Source organism: Durio zibethinus, chromosome 26, assembly GCF_047325235.1.
Source record: "Durio zibethinus cultivar Kanyao isolate XHJ-2024 chromosome 26, ASM4732523v1, whole genome shotgun sequence".
In the NCBI taxonomy this organism is placed as follows: domain Eukaryota; kingdom Viridiplantae; phylum Streptophyta; class Magnoliopsida; order Malvales; family Malvaceae; genus Durio; species Durio zibethinus.
Genome location: NC_143187.1, coordinates 8,117,256 through 8,131,834, shown reverse-complemented (window position 1 = coordinate 8,131,834; position 14,579 = coordinate 8,117,256). Strand labels below are relative to the sequence as shown.

Here is a 14,579-nt window from a genome sequence, read left to right as displayed (position 1 = left end):
ATATAACAATAATTGTGAAGCTAGACAAGATAGCAAATATATCATGATCCATGAGTACTTTAAAATCACAAGTAATAAAAGGTTATAATTGAAAAGAATTAATGAATCATTTCCTTTCTTTTTCACTTTCTATCCAACCAATGGTTGTTAGAATTCCTTTCCTTTATTAATTTTAATTATCCAAACAAGGGTTGTATATATCCTTTCCTTTTCTTTAAAAAACTTTCTTTTCCTTTCCTTTATTAATATTTATCTAAACATAACGTTAGTTCTATAGCGACTATACCATAAAGGTTGAAAGCACTACTGAGTTTTTATATATTAATTTTCTTTATTTTCCTTTGTGTGTTTGGATTGAGGGGAATGGAAGGAAAGGCAAGTAAAGTAAAGGAAACAAAACCCCATTTCCCTTGTTTAGATAAATTTTTAATTTAAAGAAAAGAAAAGAGGTGGAAACCAAATAACTTTTGGTTTTCTTTGTAAACCCAAGTTTTTTAATACCTCAATTTGGAGGAAAAGCTAAGACAATGAAAGTTGAAAAATATTTTTTATATAAAAAGATTATTATATCCATCTTTTTATTAATACTAAAAACCTAATAAAAAAACCTAAATAGATCACAATCATCATGTAATTTTTTCAAAATCATCTCTTTTTTCAAGTAAATTTTACATATCTCTTCCAATATACAAAATTTTTATAATTTTTTAATGATTTGATTTTGATGAATGATTGAATATGAATAGATATATGTTTTGGATTTATGAGATGAAACACTAACTCAAAATCCATCAATGCATATTTGTAAAATATTTTTTTATTTCACTTGATTAAAAATCATTAATATAGCAGCAATTGTGAATCCAAACAAGATAATAAACATATCATGGTCCATGAGTGCTCTAAAATTATAAGCAATGAAATGTTATAATTGAAAAAAGTTATTATAATAAATCATTTCCTTTTTTTTTTTTCACTTTTTATCCAAACAATGGTTGTTAGAATTCATTTCCTTTCATTTCATTTATTAATTTTAATTATCTAAATAAAGGTTACATGTATCATTTCCTTTCCTTTAAAAAACCTTTTTTTCCATTCTTTTCTTTTCTTTTCCTTTCCTTTATTAATATTTATCCAAAAATTAATATTTCAAGGTTTGTGGTTTCTTCCTTAAAAACTTCATTTGAAACCCATATGCGATGAAACTTCCTTCAAGCTCACGATAAAGGGAAAAAATGTAAAGAAGTACAAACCTTTCCTCCTGTTTTTAATTTCACTATGAGATTTTTTTGAGTTTTTAACTTATTTTTAAATTAAACTTATCTAATTAATATTTTTAATTTTTTTTATTGATAGGACTAGTCGTTAACAATGATTATTCAAGGTAATTGGTCAGTTAGATATGAAGTAATTTTGAAGATTATGTATTTTACTTTTGCTTATTACTGTATTTGCTTTGGTTCTTAATAGTTATTTATTCTCATATTTTTTTATTATTATTTTATAAATATTATTGTTGGTTTTGATTAAACAAAAGCAATAGTTGTTTGATTATTCTAGGTTATAAATGGTTTTGATGTTTATAATTTTTTTTTTAATTTATGCTTTCTATCCTTTCTTGCTATTAATTATACCTGTATTTGTATATTATTGTATTTTACATGTGTTAGTCTACTATTAGTCATTCATAATTACTTTGAATTATAGATTTATCCATATTACTTCAAAGGATATTTTATTTTCAATACTTTATCTTCTTCCATCCATCATGCAAGTTTTGTCATTATAGAAAAACATATATGTTTTAAAAGTTATTGAAATAAAAAGAAATTAATACATAGGATTGATTTATGGTCTACTAAAGGGCTAACAAATGCAAAATTTGAAATGATTGATTGACATGCACTTTGTCTGATATTTATGGTTGTGTTTTCCTTTGCTCTTAGATTAGGTTTCCCTATAGTTCTTTTTGAAATATTTGAAGGAGATGAGAGATGAAAGAGAGTGACGGAGAGAAGAAACAGAAAGGTTAAAGGTGTGTGAGGAGATAGGAAAGAAGGCAAGATCTTAATTGGTCATTACATTAGCTTTTCTTTTCTTTTTTTTTTTTTGGTTAAAAAAAAGTCAAATTCATGGTTTGCATAAGTGATAACATAATTTTCTATTTAATAAGCTTTGTCAGTCTTGAACAAGTATTTTACATGTATTCAATTTATTGAGGAATTCTTATATGCTCTTTTTGATACTCTTAGTACTTAATTTTGTCATTATATTATTATGTTAACTAATGTTATTGTCTACCACATATTTAAGATATTACGGAAATGATGTAGGCATGTTGCTTTATATACTGTTAAGCTTTTTAGGTATTTGTTGGGGTATTATGTGGTATTTAGGTTAATATTATTGTCAATAATAAGCTTGAAATGATCACTTCAACTCAAATATTTAATTTATTGATACCGACTACCTTGATAATGAGATTCAAGTTGTGAAGGAATCAAGGATATTCACTTAGTTGTCGAGCATATTCCGCGTAATTGGAGAGAAGAAATAGAAAAATCTTGGCTTTCACGTGAGTCCTTTATTTTAAAATTATTATATAATTGAAATTTATTTATTTTTTTTAAATTTATTTGATTTGCTTTGAGGTCTTAGGGCATATGAGCTACAGAATGTTGTTGAAATTTGAAATATATGAAGTGAAAAAGCTAAATATTTTTTGCATTTAGTTTAAAAATTTTTTTCCCACATGATATGCATTTGTTTGTTATTGTTTTTACCTTTGACCTTTATGTATTTAGTTTTATATTATTAAGCATATATATTCTTGCTTTGAATAGAATTAAAGCTTCATTGTTTAAATTCTTTGCTAGATTACAGTTAATGGTTCGAGACAATTTATTAGTGAATTCTAATTTAGTGCTTAGTACTATTCTCATAAAATATTTAATGCGTTCCAATTTAAACACATTCTAATTTGAAAACTTTCTCAATTTATTTATAAATTTATTATCATAAAATATTTTCCACAGCAAAGTGAAGAACAATGAACTTGTTGTATATCATTATAGTAGGTAGAGGATAAAAACTTCATTGTCTTAATTTTGATTGTTTTCTCAGAACTGCGACTTTATTTCCCTTATATGGCAAGATTTCTTGCATGTTAGAAAAAAAAAAAAAAGTAAAAACAAACAAAATTAAGATCTTAAGAAAAGTAATAAAGATTGAAGATTCGCATGAGCTAATACGCCAAGTGATGAAAGAGATAGGTTGAAATTAACCTGGGAGGTTTATTTCAAAGTGTTGGAAGTTTGTGCAATAAATAAAAATTAAAATGTCGATTTGTCAAAGAATTCAGAAAAAAACAAATTACTTACTTTAAATTCTTAATCAATATTACCAAAGTGAGAGGGACAGAAAATGAAGTTTGAACAAATGCAGATTTTCCAATATTTGCCTACATACAGTAAATGTCAATTACTAGCTACTAATAATACACTATAATTAATTCGATCCTGGCTTAATTTCTTCTAAGCAAGAACATTGAATTAAATTTTTTTTTTCCCAATTTAAGTCATGTTGTGTAAGAATCATCATTACCCAAAATGATTTTTTCCTTGGGGATAATATCTTTTGTTGTTAGCTCGAATTAATCCAGACATACTATAAAATGACGTAATAGTAAACTCTTATAGATATACGTAGGTTGCACGCAATATTACCTACATGTATAAAAAAATTAGGCTTCGTTTAATTTATGCTTTTATTATTATTTTATTTGTTTTTAATTAAAATTTAAAATTAAGAGACAAATAACCAAAAAAAAAAAAGTCAGAGCAAAGTATTAATCAAACAAATTTTAAATATAATTTGTTTTTTTATAAGACTTTATTTGGTTATTTGATTGATACTATTATTTGCCATTTTCAATTAATTTTTTTAAAAAAATAATGAATATATCATGAATTTTTTTAATTAATTTCATGTTGAAATGTATACATGAGAGAAAGAAACAGAACAGTTTCATTTGTGTAAAAGCTTTTTGAGAGGTTATACTTCAAACTGAGAAATTATGGAACCAGAATTAACGAAGCTAGGCAGCTCAATCCCGGTTCCTTCCATTCAAGAGGTGGCAAAGGAGGCCCTCGGCAGAGTTCCACTACGATATCAGCGACCTGATCAAGACCCTCCATTTACATCCATTGACACAGCTTGTTCACCACAAGTCCCGGTCATCGACATGCTCATGTTGCTTTCTGGAGATTCGATGGATGTTGAACTAGAAAAGTTGCACGATGCATGCAAAGAATGGGGTTTCTTGCAGGTATATTTTGCCATTGAGGAGAGCCCATCAATTTTTTTTTTTTTTAAATTTGATATAAAATGTATATATAGTAGTTTGAGCAATCAATGTGTAATTGCAGTTGATAAATCATGGAGTGAGCAGTTCATTGGTGGAGAAAGTGAAGAAGGGAATCCAAGGTTTGTTCAACCTCCCCATGGAAGAGAAGAAGAAGCTTTGGCAGCGTCCAGGGGATCTGGAGGGATTCGGACAGGCTTTTGTTGTGTCTGAGGAACAGAAGCTTGATTGGGCAGACATGTTCTTCATGACTGCACTTCCAACTCATCTCAGGAAACCTCACCTCTTCTCCAACCTTCCTCTTCCATTCAGGTTATTATTCTCCCCCATCTCTCTCTTTCTCAAAATTATTACTTAATTAGTAGATTAAAATTCTACAAAAGTTTTAAGAATATTTCAAATTTTGCTAAACCCAAATTTTTTCTCCCATATATATTGAAATAATTATAGGATATTACAATAGTTAAGCTCTGTTTTTTTTTTTTTTTGGTTAAATTTTAATTTAAAATAACAAAATTTTTAATTACATACTTTTCTGCTTTGAAAAGCAAAAAATAAAAAAATGTTTTTAAATGTAAAAGCAAATTACTTTTAGAGTGTTAAAAATAGAGAAATTGAATTTTTTTTAAACAAAATATATGATTAATTAACTTATATATAGAGTTTATTTGATTCATTTGGTCCCTTCATTTCGAAAGAATAAAATCTGTTAATATTATTTTGGTCATTTTTAATTAATTCTGATTCTAGTTTTTACCATTTTTTTTATTGTTCAGATTTTTTTTTTAAAAAAAGGCAAATAGAAAAATCTACGTAATTTAGTTAATAATACAATAAATCTTTGAACCGATATACTCTTTCATTTGCTTGCAGAAAGGATATTGAAGCTTACTCGGCAGAACTGAGAAACATTGCCTTGAAAATACTGGCCTTCCAGGTAAAAGCGTTGGGAATAGATTCTGATGATGTTAGGATTTTTGAAGGAGGTTGGCAAGCAATGAGGATGAACTACTATCCCCCTTGTCCAGAGCCAGAGCTGGCCATTGGGCTAAGCCCTCACTCGGATGCTGTTGGCATCACCATTCTTCTTCAAATCAATGAAATGGAAGGCCTTCAGATAAGGAAAGATGGTGCTTGGGTTCCTATTAAACCCTTGCCTGATGCTTTTGTTGTTAATGTGGGGGATATCATGGAGGTAAATTAAATTAATGGCCTATCATTTTCTATGACACTGTCAATGGTTGCAAGATATAGTAACTAATAGTCAATTAATTTGGTCAAAACCTTATCAGAAACACAGTAAAATCAATCCGTCATCTTTGAAATTACTTGACAAAATACAAGTTGAAAATGACAAGCATTTTGGGCCGCAGGCTGTTTTTTCACGTGAGAACGTAGTAATTCCATTTGATTTTTCCTTTCTCAAAGAGAAGAGAAGACAATGGATAGCAAAATCCATAGTGGCTTTGACTAAATGATTTTGCAGATAGTGACGAATGGGATTTACCGTAGCATTGAGCATCGTGCAACTGTTAACTCAGAGAAAGAGAGGCTGTCCATCGCCACATTTTACTGTCCGAAACTGGATGGAGAAATGGGTCCAGCTCCAAGCCTTATCACTCCTGAAACTCCGCCAAATTTCAAAAGAATTGTTGTGGCAGACTACTTCAAGGAGCTTTTTAAACGTCGGCTCGATGGAAAATCATTCCTTGATGTCATGAGAATCGCAAAGGACCAAAATAGTTAGGAATTCCAAAAACATGTCAATTAATGTGGAGTGTAGCTTTGTGCTTGGTGGTGTAAAGTGTAGTGTCGTGTGGTGTGGTGTGGAAGTGACATGTGAAGTAAAAGGGTGAGTGGGGTGAACAAGTGAGAAGTGATATAGAAAAGAAACAAGGTGTTTTATGAGTATAGAGAAATTAGTGTGTGAATGCATAATCATTTAAGAAAATTATTATATAAGAGTGTGTTTATAATAAAATTTTCTGATAGCAATTGTATTTGTTTCTTCATATTAATCAAGACATAAGCTCAACAATATTGAGAATCCAAAACTAGCTAGGAATGCCAAAATTGCAAGTCAATTAATTTAAAAATTCGATCGTGCAAGTATGCATGCTATGATTAAATAAATTTCATGACAAAATAAATGAACAAGAGGGACTTAATTTTCACGTTTGATCAAACAGCAAAAATATATAATTCAGGTTATTAAGGTTTTCTAGTTTCATTATTCAAAGGGACGTACATAAGATTTTTTTTTTCTTTTTGCCATGTCAGATAAGTTTTATTAAAGGATAGGGCCATTACAAGTGATAGAAGATATCTCTCAATCAATAAGAAAAGTAATAAAGATTGAATAATCCGCACAAGCAGCTAATTCGCCAAGTGATGAAAGAGATAGAAATTAACCTGGAAAGTTTATTTTTAAATGTTGGAAGTTTGTGCAAAAATAAAAATAAAAATGTTGATTAGTCGAAAAATTTATAAAAAAATCAGATTACTTATATTATAAATTCTTATATGCAATTAATATTATCAAAGTGAGGACAAATGTAGATTTTCCAATAGTTGTCCACATACAATAATGTCAATTACTAGCTACTAATAATATATATATATATATTATAATTAATTAGATCCAGGCTTAATTTCTGCTTAGCAAGGACATTGTCAAATTGATTCAAAATTTTTCCCAATTTAAGTGATGTTGTATAAGTATCATCAATTTGCTAGCTTGAATTAATCTAATTATATTATAAAAGGACGTAATAGCTGTTAACTTTATATATACGTGGGTTGCACTCAATATTATATATACATATATATATATATATATATAATTAGGCTTCATTTAATTTATGCTTTTATTATTTGTCATTTTTTTTAATTTAAAGTTAAAAAAAGACAAATAACAAAATAAAATAAACGAATTAATCTAACGAAATTTTAAATATAATTTGATTATAAATGTGATTTATATAATTATTTGATTGATATATTATTTGTCATTTTCTATTAATTTTTTTAAAATAATAAATATATCATGATATTTTTAATTAATTTTATCGTTGAAGTTTATAATTAAATTAGTCATCAATCAGTATACACAAAATTATATATTTTATAATTATTATATGGCAAGTAATTAATCATAATTTAAAATTATATGAAGTTTAATATAAAGTTTATGTTTATAACAAATGAATTTTTATAATAATTTTTATTATCATTAAATAATTATTATATTTTAATAAAAAAATTATAGGTGAAATGCTCGGTATGCACTCTCACCGCGGTATAAATTGCGTCATCCCTCTTCCTTCCTCACTATGAGTGAAAGCAATAGAGCCGTTTCGTTTGTGTAAAAGCTTTTTGAGAGGTTGTACTTCAAACTGAGAAATTATGGAACCAGAATTAACTAAGCTAGGCAGCTCTACCCTGGTTCCTTCCGTTCAAGAGGTGGCAAAGGAGGCCCTCGGCAGAGTTCCACTACGATATCAACGACCTGATCAGACCCTCCATTGACATCCACTGACACAGCTTGTTCATCACAAGTCCCTGTCATCGACATGCTTATGTTGCTTTCGGGAGATTTGAAGGATGTTGGACTAGAAAATTGTCACCATGCATGCAAAGGATGGGGTTTCTTCCAGGTATATTCTGCCATTGAGGAGAGCCCATGACTTTTTTTTTTTTTAAACTTTGATCTAAGATTTATATATAATAGTTTGAGCAATCAATGTGTAATTACTAGTTTGAGCAATCAATGTGTAATTACTAGTTTGAGCAATCAATGTGTAATTACAGTCGATAAATCATGGAGTGAGCAGTTCATTGGTGAAGAAAGTGAAGAAGGGGATCCAAGGTTTGTTCAACCTCCCCATGTGGAAGAGAAGAAGAAGCTTTGGCAGCGTCCAGGGGATCTGGAGGGATTCGGACAGGCTTTTGTTGTGTCTGAGGAACAGAAGCTAGATTGGGCAGACATGTTCTTCATGACTGCTCTTCCAACTCATCTCAGGGAACCTCACCTCTTCTCCAACCTTCCTCTTCCATTCAGGTTATTATTCTCTCTCTCTTTCTCAAAATTATTACTTAATTAGTAGATTAAAATTCTACAAAAGCTTTAAGAATATTTCAAATTTTGCTAAACCAAAATTTTTTCTCCCATATAAATTGAAATAATTATAGGATATTACAATAGTTAAGCTTTGTTTTTTTGTTTTTTTTTTTGTTTTGTTTAAATTTTAATTTAAAATAACAAATTTTTTAATTACATACTTTTTTGCTTTGAAAAGCTAAAAATAAAAAATGTTTTTAAATGTAAAAGAAAATTACTTTTAGAAAGTTAAAAATAGAGAAATCGAATTTTTTAAAAAACAAAATATATGATTAATTTGCTTATAAATAGAGTCTATTTGATTCATTTGGACCCTTCATTTCGAAAAATAAAATCTGTTAATATTCTTTCGTCATTTTTAATTAATTTTGATTCTAGTTTTTACCATTTATTTTTATTGTTCAGATTTTTTTTTTTTAAAAAAAAAGCAAATAGAAAAATCTAAGTAATTTAGTTAATAATACAATAAATCTTTGAACCGATATACACTTTCATTTGCTGGCAGAGACGGTATTGAAGCTTACTCGGCAGAACAGAGAAACATTGCCTTGAAAATACTGGCCTTCCAGGTAAAAGCGTTGGGAATAGATTCTGATGATATTAGGATTTTTGAAGGAGGTTGGCAAGCAATGAGGATGAACTACTATCCCCCTTGTCCAGAGCCAGAGCTGGCCATTGGGCTAAGCCCTCACTCAGATGCTGATGGCATCACCATTCTGCTTCAAATCAATGAATTGGAAGGCCTTCTGATAAGGAAAGATGGTGCTTGGGTTCCTATTAAACCCTTGCCAGATGCTTTTGTTGTTAATGTGGGGGGATATCATGGAGGTAAATTAAATTAATGGCCTATCGTTTTCTATGACCTTTCACCCCTAGAATTTGCCACTGTCAATGGTTGCAAGATAAAACAAGTAACTAACAGTCAACTAATTTGGTCGAAGCCTCATCAGAAACAGAGTAAAATCAATAAGTGATCTTTGAAATTACTTGACAAAATACAAGTTGAAAATGACAAGCATTCTGGGTTTGGGCCTCAGGCTGCTTTTTCACGTGAGAACGTAGTAATTCCATTTGATTTTTCCTTTCTCAAAGAGAAGAGAAGACAATGGATAGCAAAATCTATATTAGTCATGTAAATTCGTACAAAAATAAATATCATGCAATAAATATAAAAATAAAAATAAATAATTAAATATTATAAAAATTATGTAAAAATAAAAAAAATAAAAAAAATATTACCTCAATAGATCACAGTTTCCAATAATTTTTCTCTTTTCAAAAATTAATAATTCTTAATATAAATTTTAGCCTTCCTTCCAAAATTTCTAATTGAATCTTCATGTAATTTTTTTTGCTTAATTGCATCTTTATTGTTGATTCAAAATTTTACCAAAATTTTTTTCTTTTCAATGACTTTTGTTTGATTTTGAAGTCAATTGCTGTGAGCCTTCTTCTTTAATTACAAATTTAAGGTCTTTTTATGGGGATTGAATCTTTTTTTTATTTTAAAGAAATTAATTCAATCGAATTTAAGATTTCTCTCCAACTTTTATTATCTATGTAATATTATCTTTTTTTAGTAGATTGAACCCTAAGTCTTTTCAAAATTATTCAACCATTAAAGTTAAAATTTGATATAGAATCTAAGAGTTGAATTAAATCCAAAATTTTTCATACAAAAACTCACATTTTTTATTTTTTTATTTTTACCCCTTTTTATTTTTTTGACAATTGATTTTGACTTTTTTGACTAAATAACCAAAACTTAAACTAAAAAAATTAAAATACAAATAAATTTTAAAACTTAATTTTTGACCTCAAAATTTACTTTTTCAATTAAAACGCAGTTACATAATTAAAATTAAAATTCAAAATTAAATGAATTTTAAAAAATCTCTCAATAAAATGAAATATCTATAAAAAGGTTGAGGACATCTCTATCTTTCGATCCTTTCTACTCTCTCTTATCTACAATTTTTTTTCAACCTTATCCCTGTTCGTTTTAGATCTTTCCTTTTATTTTTTTCTCAACCCAATAACCTAAACAAACTAAGAATTCTTTTTATATCCTATTTTGAACATGTGTCTACAGAAAAAGGTTTGAAGACAAAATTATATTGTAGTAAAATTAGGCTTCATTTAGTTTATGTTTTTATTATTTTTTATTTGCTTTTAATTTAAAGTTAAAAATAAAAGACAAGTAACAAAAAAACAAAAAGTAAAAGTATTAGTCTAATGAAAATTTAAATATAATTTGATTATCAATGTGATTTATTTGATTATTTGATTGACACTATTATTTGTCATCTTCTATTAATTTTTAATTAATTTCATAACTGAAGTGTATATATATGTATCATAAGTAAATTAGTCATCAATCAATAAACACAAGATTATATCACTTATAATTATTGTACTACAATTAATTAATCATAATTTAAAATTATATAAAATTCAATTTAAAACCCATATTTATAACTAACTAGGACTAAAGCGTAACAATAAAAATCTTACTCTTATTGGAGCCTGATTTAAAAAAAAAAAAAAACTTAACTCAATTATCCTGAATTTAAAAAAATGTACCAATTAGACTTGGCTAAACCAAAGTCCATAAGATATGAGTTATTTTGTCATCTTTATTTTAATTGATATTTTTGTAAAATTTATCTAATAATAAATTAAAAGTAAAAATTAAAAAAAGAATAAAAGCTTTAAAAAAGTTCAAAAAAGGAAAAAAAAAGAAAGAAAGAGGTGCTATTTGGACACCTAAGACGGACATGACACTTTAAATTCGTCTTCAACCCAACTCCATTTTTTTTAAAAAAAAATCTTGATCCAATCTTAATTTTTAAAAAAATAAATTTATATCGAATTAGTACGAATCAAAACCAATCGGATATAAATAGTTTTATCATACTTTCCTCCATTAATTTTTTTATAAAATTTATTTAATAAAAATAAATTAAACAAAGCAAATCAAATGTAAAAATGTTAAAAAAATAGATTTAATAAAAATAAAATAAAAAAGTAAACAATAACAACAAACTAAAAAAAATAAAAAATAGAGATTTGGAGGAAGGGAGGGGTGCCACATGAACCTCCTTTCCTTCATCCATTCCCTACAAAATTAATCATATAGATAAATTTTTACATAATTTTTGTTATAATTAAACAATTATTATATTTTAATAAAAAACTTATGAATGAAATGCTCTGGCATACACTCTCACCCCAAATATAAATTGCATCGTCCCTCATCCTTCCTCACTATGAGAAAGGAATAGAACGGTTTCATTTGTGTAAAAGTTTTTTGAGAGTTTATACTTAAAACTGAGAAATTATGGAACCAGAATTAACGAAGCTAGGCAGCTCTATCCCGGTTCCTTCCGTTCAAGAGCTGGTAAAGGAGGCCCTCGGCAGAGTTCCACTACGTTATCAGCGACCTGATCAAGACCCTCCATTTACAGCCATTGACACAGCTTGTTCACCACAAGTCCCGGTCATCGACATGCTCATGTTGCTTTCTGGAGATTCGATGAATGTTGAACTAGAAAAGTTGCGCGATGCATGTAAAGAATGGGGTTTCTTCCAGGTATATTTTGCCATTGAGGAGAGCCCATGACTTTTTTTTTTTTTAAACTTTGATATAAGATGTATATATAGTAGTTTGAGCAATCAATGTGTAATTACAGTTGATAAATCATGGAGTGAGCAGTTCATTGGTGGAGAAAGTGCAGAAGGGGATCCAAGGTTTGTTCAACCTCCCCATGGAAGAGAAGAAGAAGCTTTGGCAGCGTCCAGGGGATCTGGAGGGATTCGGACAGGCTTTTGTTGTGTCTGAGGAACAGAAGCTTGATTGGGCAGACATGTTCTTCATGACTGCACTTCCAACTCATCTCAGGAAACCTCATCTCTTCTCCAACCTTCCTCTTCCATTCAGGTTATTATTCTCCCCCATCTCTCTCTTTCTCAAAATTATTATTTAATTAGTAGATTAAAATTCTACAATAGTTTTAAGAATATTTCAAATTTTGCTAAAGCAAAATTTTTTCTCCCATATATATTGAAATAATTATAGGATATTACAATAGTTAAGCTTTTTCTTTTTTGTTAAATTTTAATTTAAAATAACAAATTTTTTAATTACATACTTTTTTGCTTTGAAAAGCTAAAAATAAAAAATGTTTTTAAATGTAAAAGCCAATTACTTTTAGAAAGTTAAAAATAGAGAAATTGAATTTTTTAAAAAACAAAATATATGATTAATTTACTTATATATAGAGTCTATTTGATTCATTTGGTCCCTTCATTTCAAAAAAATAAAATCTGTTAATATTCTTTCGTCATTTTTAATTAATTCTGATTCTAGTTTTTACCATTTATTTTTATTGTTCAGATTTTTTTTTTTAAAAAGGCAAATAGCAAAATCTAAGTAATTAGATTAATGATACAATAAATCTTTGAACCGATATACATGTTCATTTGCTTGCAGAGATGATATTGAAGCTTATTCGGCAGAACTGAAAAACATTGCCTTGAAAATACTGGCCTTCCAGGCAAAAGCATTGGGAATAGATCCCGATGATATTAGGATTTTTGAAGGAGGTTGGCAAGCAATGAGGATGAACTACTATCCCCCTTGTCCAGAGCCAGAGCTGGCCATTGGGCTAAGCTCTCACTCGGATGCTGTTGGCATCACCATTCTCCTTCAAATCAATGAAATTGAAGGCCTTCAGATAAGGAAAGATGGTGCTTGGGTTCCTATTAAACCCTTGCCTGATGCTTTTGTTATTAATGTGGGGGATATCATGGAGGTAAATTAAATTAATGGCCTATCGTTTTCTATGACCTTTCACCCCTAGAATTTGCCACTGTCAATGGTTGCAAGATAAAGCAAGTAACTAACAGTCAACTAATTTGGTCAAAGCCTTATCAGAAACACATTAAAATCAATCCGTCATCTTTGAAATTACTTGACAAAGTACAAAACACAAGTTGAAAATGACAAGCATTCTGGGGTTTGGGCCTCAGGCTGCTTTTTCACGTGAGAACGTAGTAGTAATTCCATTTGATTTTTCCTTTCTCAAAGAGAAGAAGAGACAATGGATAGCAAAATCCATAGTAGCTTTGACTGAATGATTTTGCAGATAGTGACGAATGGAATTTACAGTAGCATTGAGCATCGTGCAACTGTCAACTCAGAGAAAGAGAGGCTGTCCATCGCCACATTTTACAGTCCGAAACTGGATGGAGAAATGGGTCCAGCTCCAAGCCTTATCACTCCTGAAACTCCGCCAAATTTCAAAAGAATGGTTGTTGCAGACTACTTCAAGGAGTTTCTTAAACGTCGGCTCGAGGGAAAATCATTCCTTGATGTCCTGAGAATCCCAAAGGACCAAAATAGCTAGAAATTCCAAAAACATGTCAATTAATGTGGAGTGTAGCTTTGTGCTTAATGGTGTAAAGTGTAGCGTCGTGTCGTGTGGAAGTGAAATGTGAAGTAAAAGAGCGAGTGGGGTGAATAAGTGAGAAGTGATATAGAAAGTAACAAGGAGTTTTATGAATATAGAGAAATTAGTGTGTGAATGCATAATTATTAAGAAAATTATTATACAAGATGTTCATAATAAAATTTTCTGATAGCAATCGTATTTGTTCTTTTTTCATATTAATAAAGACAATTACTCAACAATATTGAGAATCTAAAATAGCGAGTCAATTAATTTAAAAATTCGATCATCCAATATGCATGCTATGATTAAATAAATTTTATGAGAAAATAAATGAACAAGAAGGACTTAATTTCCATGTTTGATCAAACGGCAAAAATATATAATTCAGGATATTGAGTTTTTTTTCCAGTTTCATTATTCAAAGGGACATATTTAAAACTAATTAGAATTATTTTGAATTTGAAATTTAACCTAAATGGTTCACTCACCTATTTTAAGAGGTGAATTCTTGCAAGAATGAAATTCAATTTTCAGCACTTTCAAATTACCCTTCTCTAATTATCCTTAAGTCTTGATCTCTTTTGTATTAAAAAAAAATTATTCTTCATTTTCTTAATTTTTTTATTGTTTGCCCTGAATTGCA

General features: G+C 28.8%; 2 protein-coding genes and 1 pseudogene across 3 annotated transcripts; all 3 read left to right on the top strand.

Annotated features, from left to right (window-relative positions):
• The first annotated feature begins 3,865 nt into the window (after positions 1–3,865).
• Positions 3,866–6,344, top strand: LOC111274917 (protein SRG1-like). The gene is made up of 4 exons (XM_022859938.2): positions 3,866–4,327; positions 4,428–4,675; positions 5,237–5,558; positions 5,850–6,344. Exons 1-4 carry the CDS (start codon positions 4,076–4,078, stop codon positions 6,108–6,110), a joined length of 1,083 nt encoding a protein of 360 aa, XP_022715673.2. The 5' UTR covers positions 3,866–4,075; the 3' UTR covers positions 6,111–6,344.
• Positions 6,345–7,709: 1,365 nt separating this feature from the next.
• LOC111274920 (protein SRG1-like) lies at positions 7,710–9,555 on the top strand (annotated as a pseudogene). The gene is made up of 3 exons (XR_016334165.1): positions 7,710–8,019; positions 8,174–8,423; positions 8,989–9,555. The product of XR_016334165.1 is annotated as a protein SRG1-like (transcript).
• Positions 9,556–11,667: 2,112 nt separating this feature from the next.
• Positions 11,668–14,165, top strand: LOC111274918 (protein SRG1-like). The gene is made up of 4 exons (XM_022859939.2): positions 11,668–12,075; positions 12,176–12,423; positions 12,976–13,297; positions 13,631–14,165. The coding sequence occupies exons 1-4, from the start codon at positions 11,824–11,826 to the stop codon at positions 13,889–13,891; spliced, it is 1,083 nt and encodes a 360-aa protein (XP_022715674.2). The 5' UTR covers positions 11,668–11,823; the 3' UTR covers positions 13,892–14,165.
• The last annotated feature ends 414 nt before the right edge of the window (positions 14,166–14,579 follow it).

What these genes read in the sequence shown, in the direction of transcription:
- LOC111274917 (XM_022859938.2), top strand. Translation starts at nt 4,076, where the DNA reads ATGGAACCAGAATTAACGAAGCTAGGCAGCTCAATCCCGGTTCCTTCC. An exon ending in AAGAATGGGGTTTCTTGCAG is followed by an intron (nt 4,328 to 4,427) that starts GTATATTTTGCC and finishes GTGTAATTGCAG; the next exon opens with TTGATAAATCATGGAGTGAG. An exon ending in AACCTTCCTCTTCCATTCAG is followed by an intron (nt 4,676 to 5,236) that starts GTTATTATTCTC and finishes ATTTGCTTGCAG; the next exon opens with AAAGGATATTGAAGCTTACT.
- LOC111274918 (XM_022859939.2), top strand. Translation starts at nt 11,824, where the DNA reads ATGGAACCAGAATTAACGAAGCTAGGCAGCTCTATCCCGGTTCCTTCC. An exon ending in AACCTTCCTCTTCCATTCAG is followed by an intron (nt 12,424 to 12,975) that starts GTTATTATTCTC and finishes ATTTGCTTGCAG; the next exon opens with AGATGATATTGAAGCTTATT. An exon ending in ATGTGGGGGATATCATGGAG is followed by an intron (nt 13,298 to 13,630) that starts GTAAATTAAATT and finishes ATGATTTTGCAG; the next exon opens with ATAGTGACGAATGGAATTTA.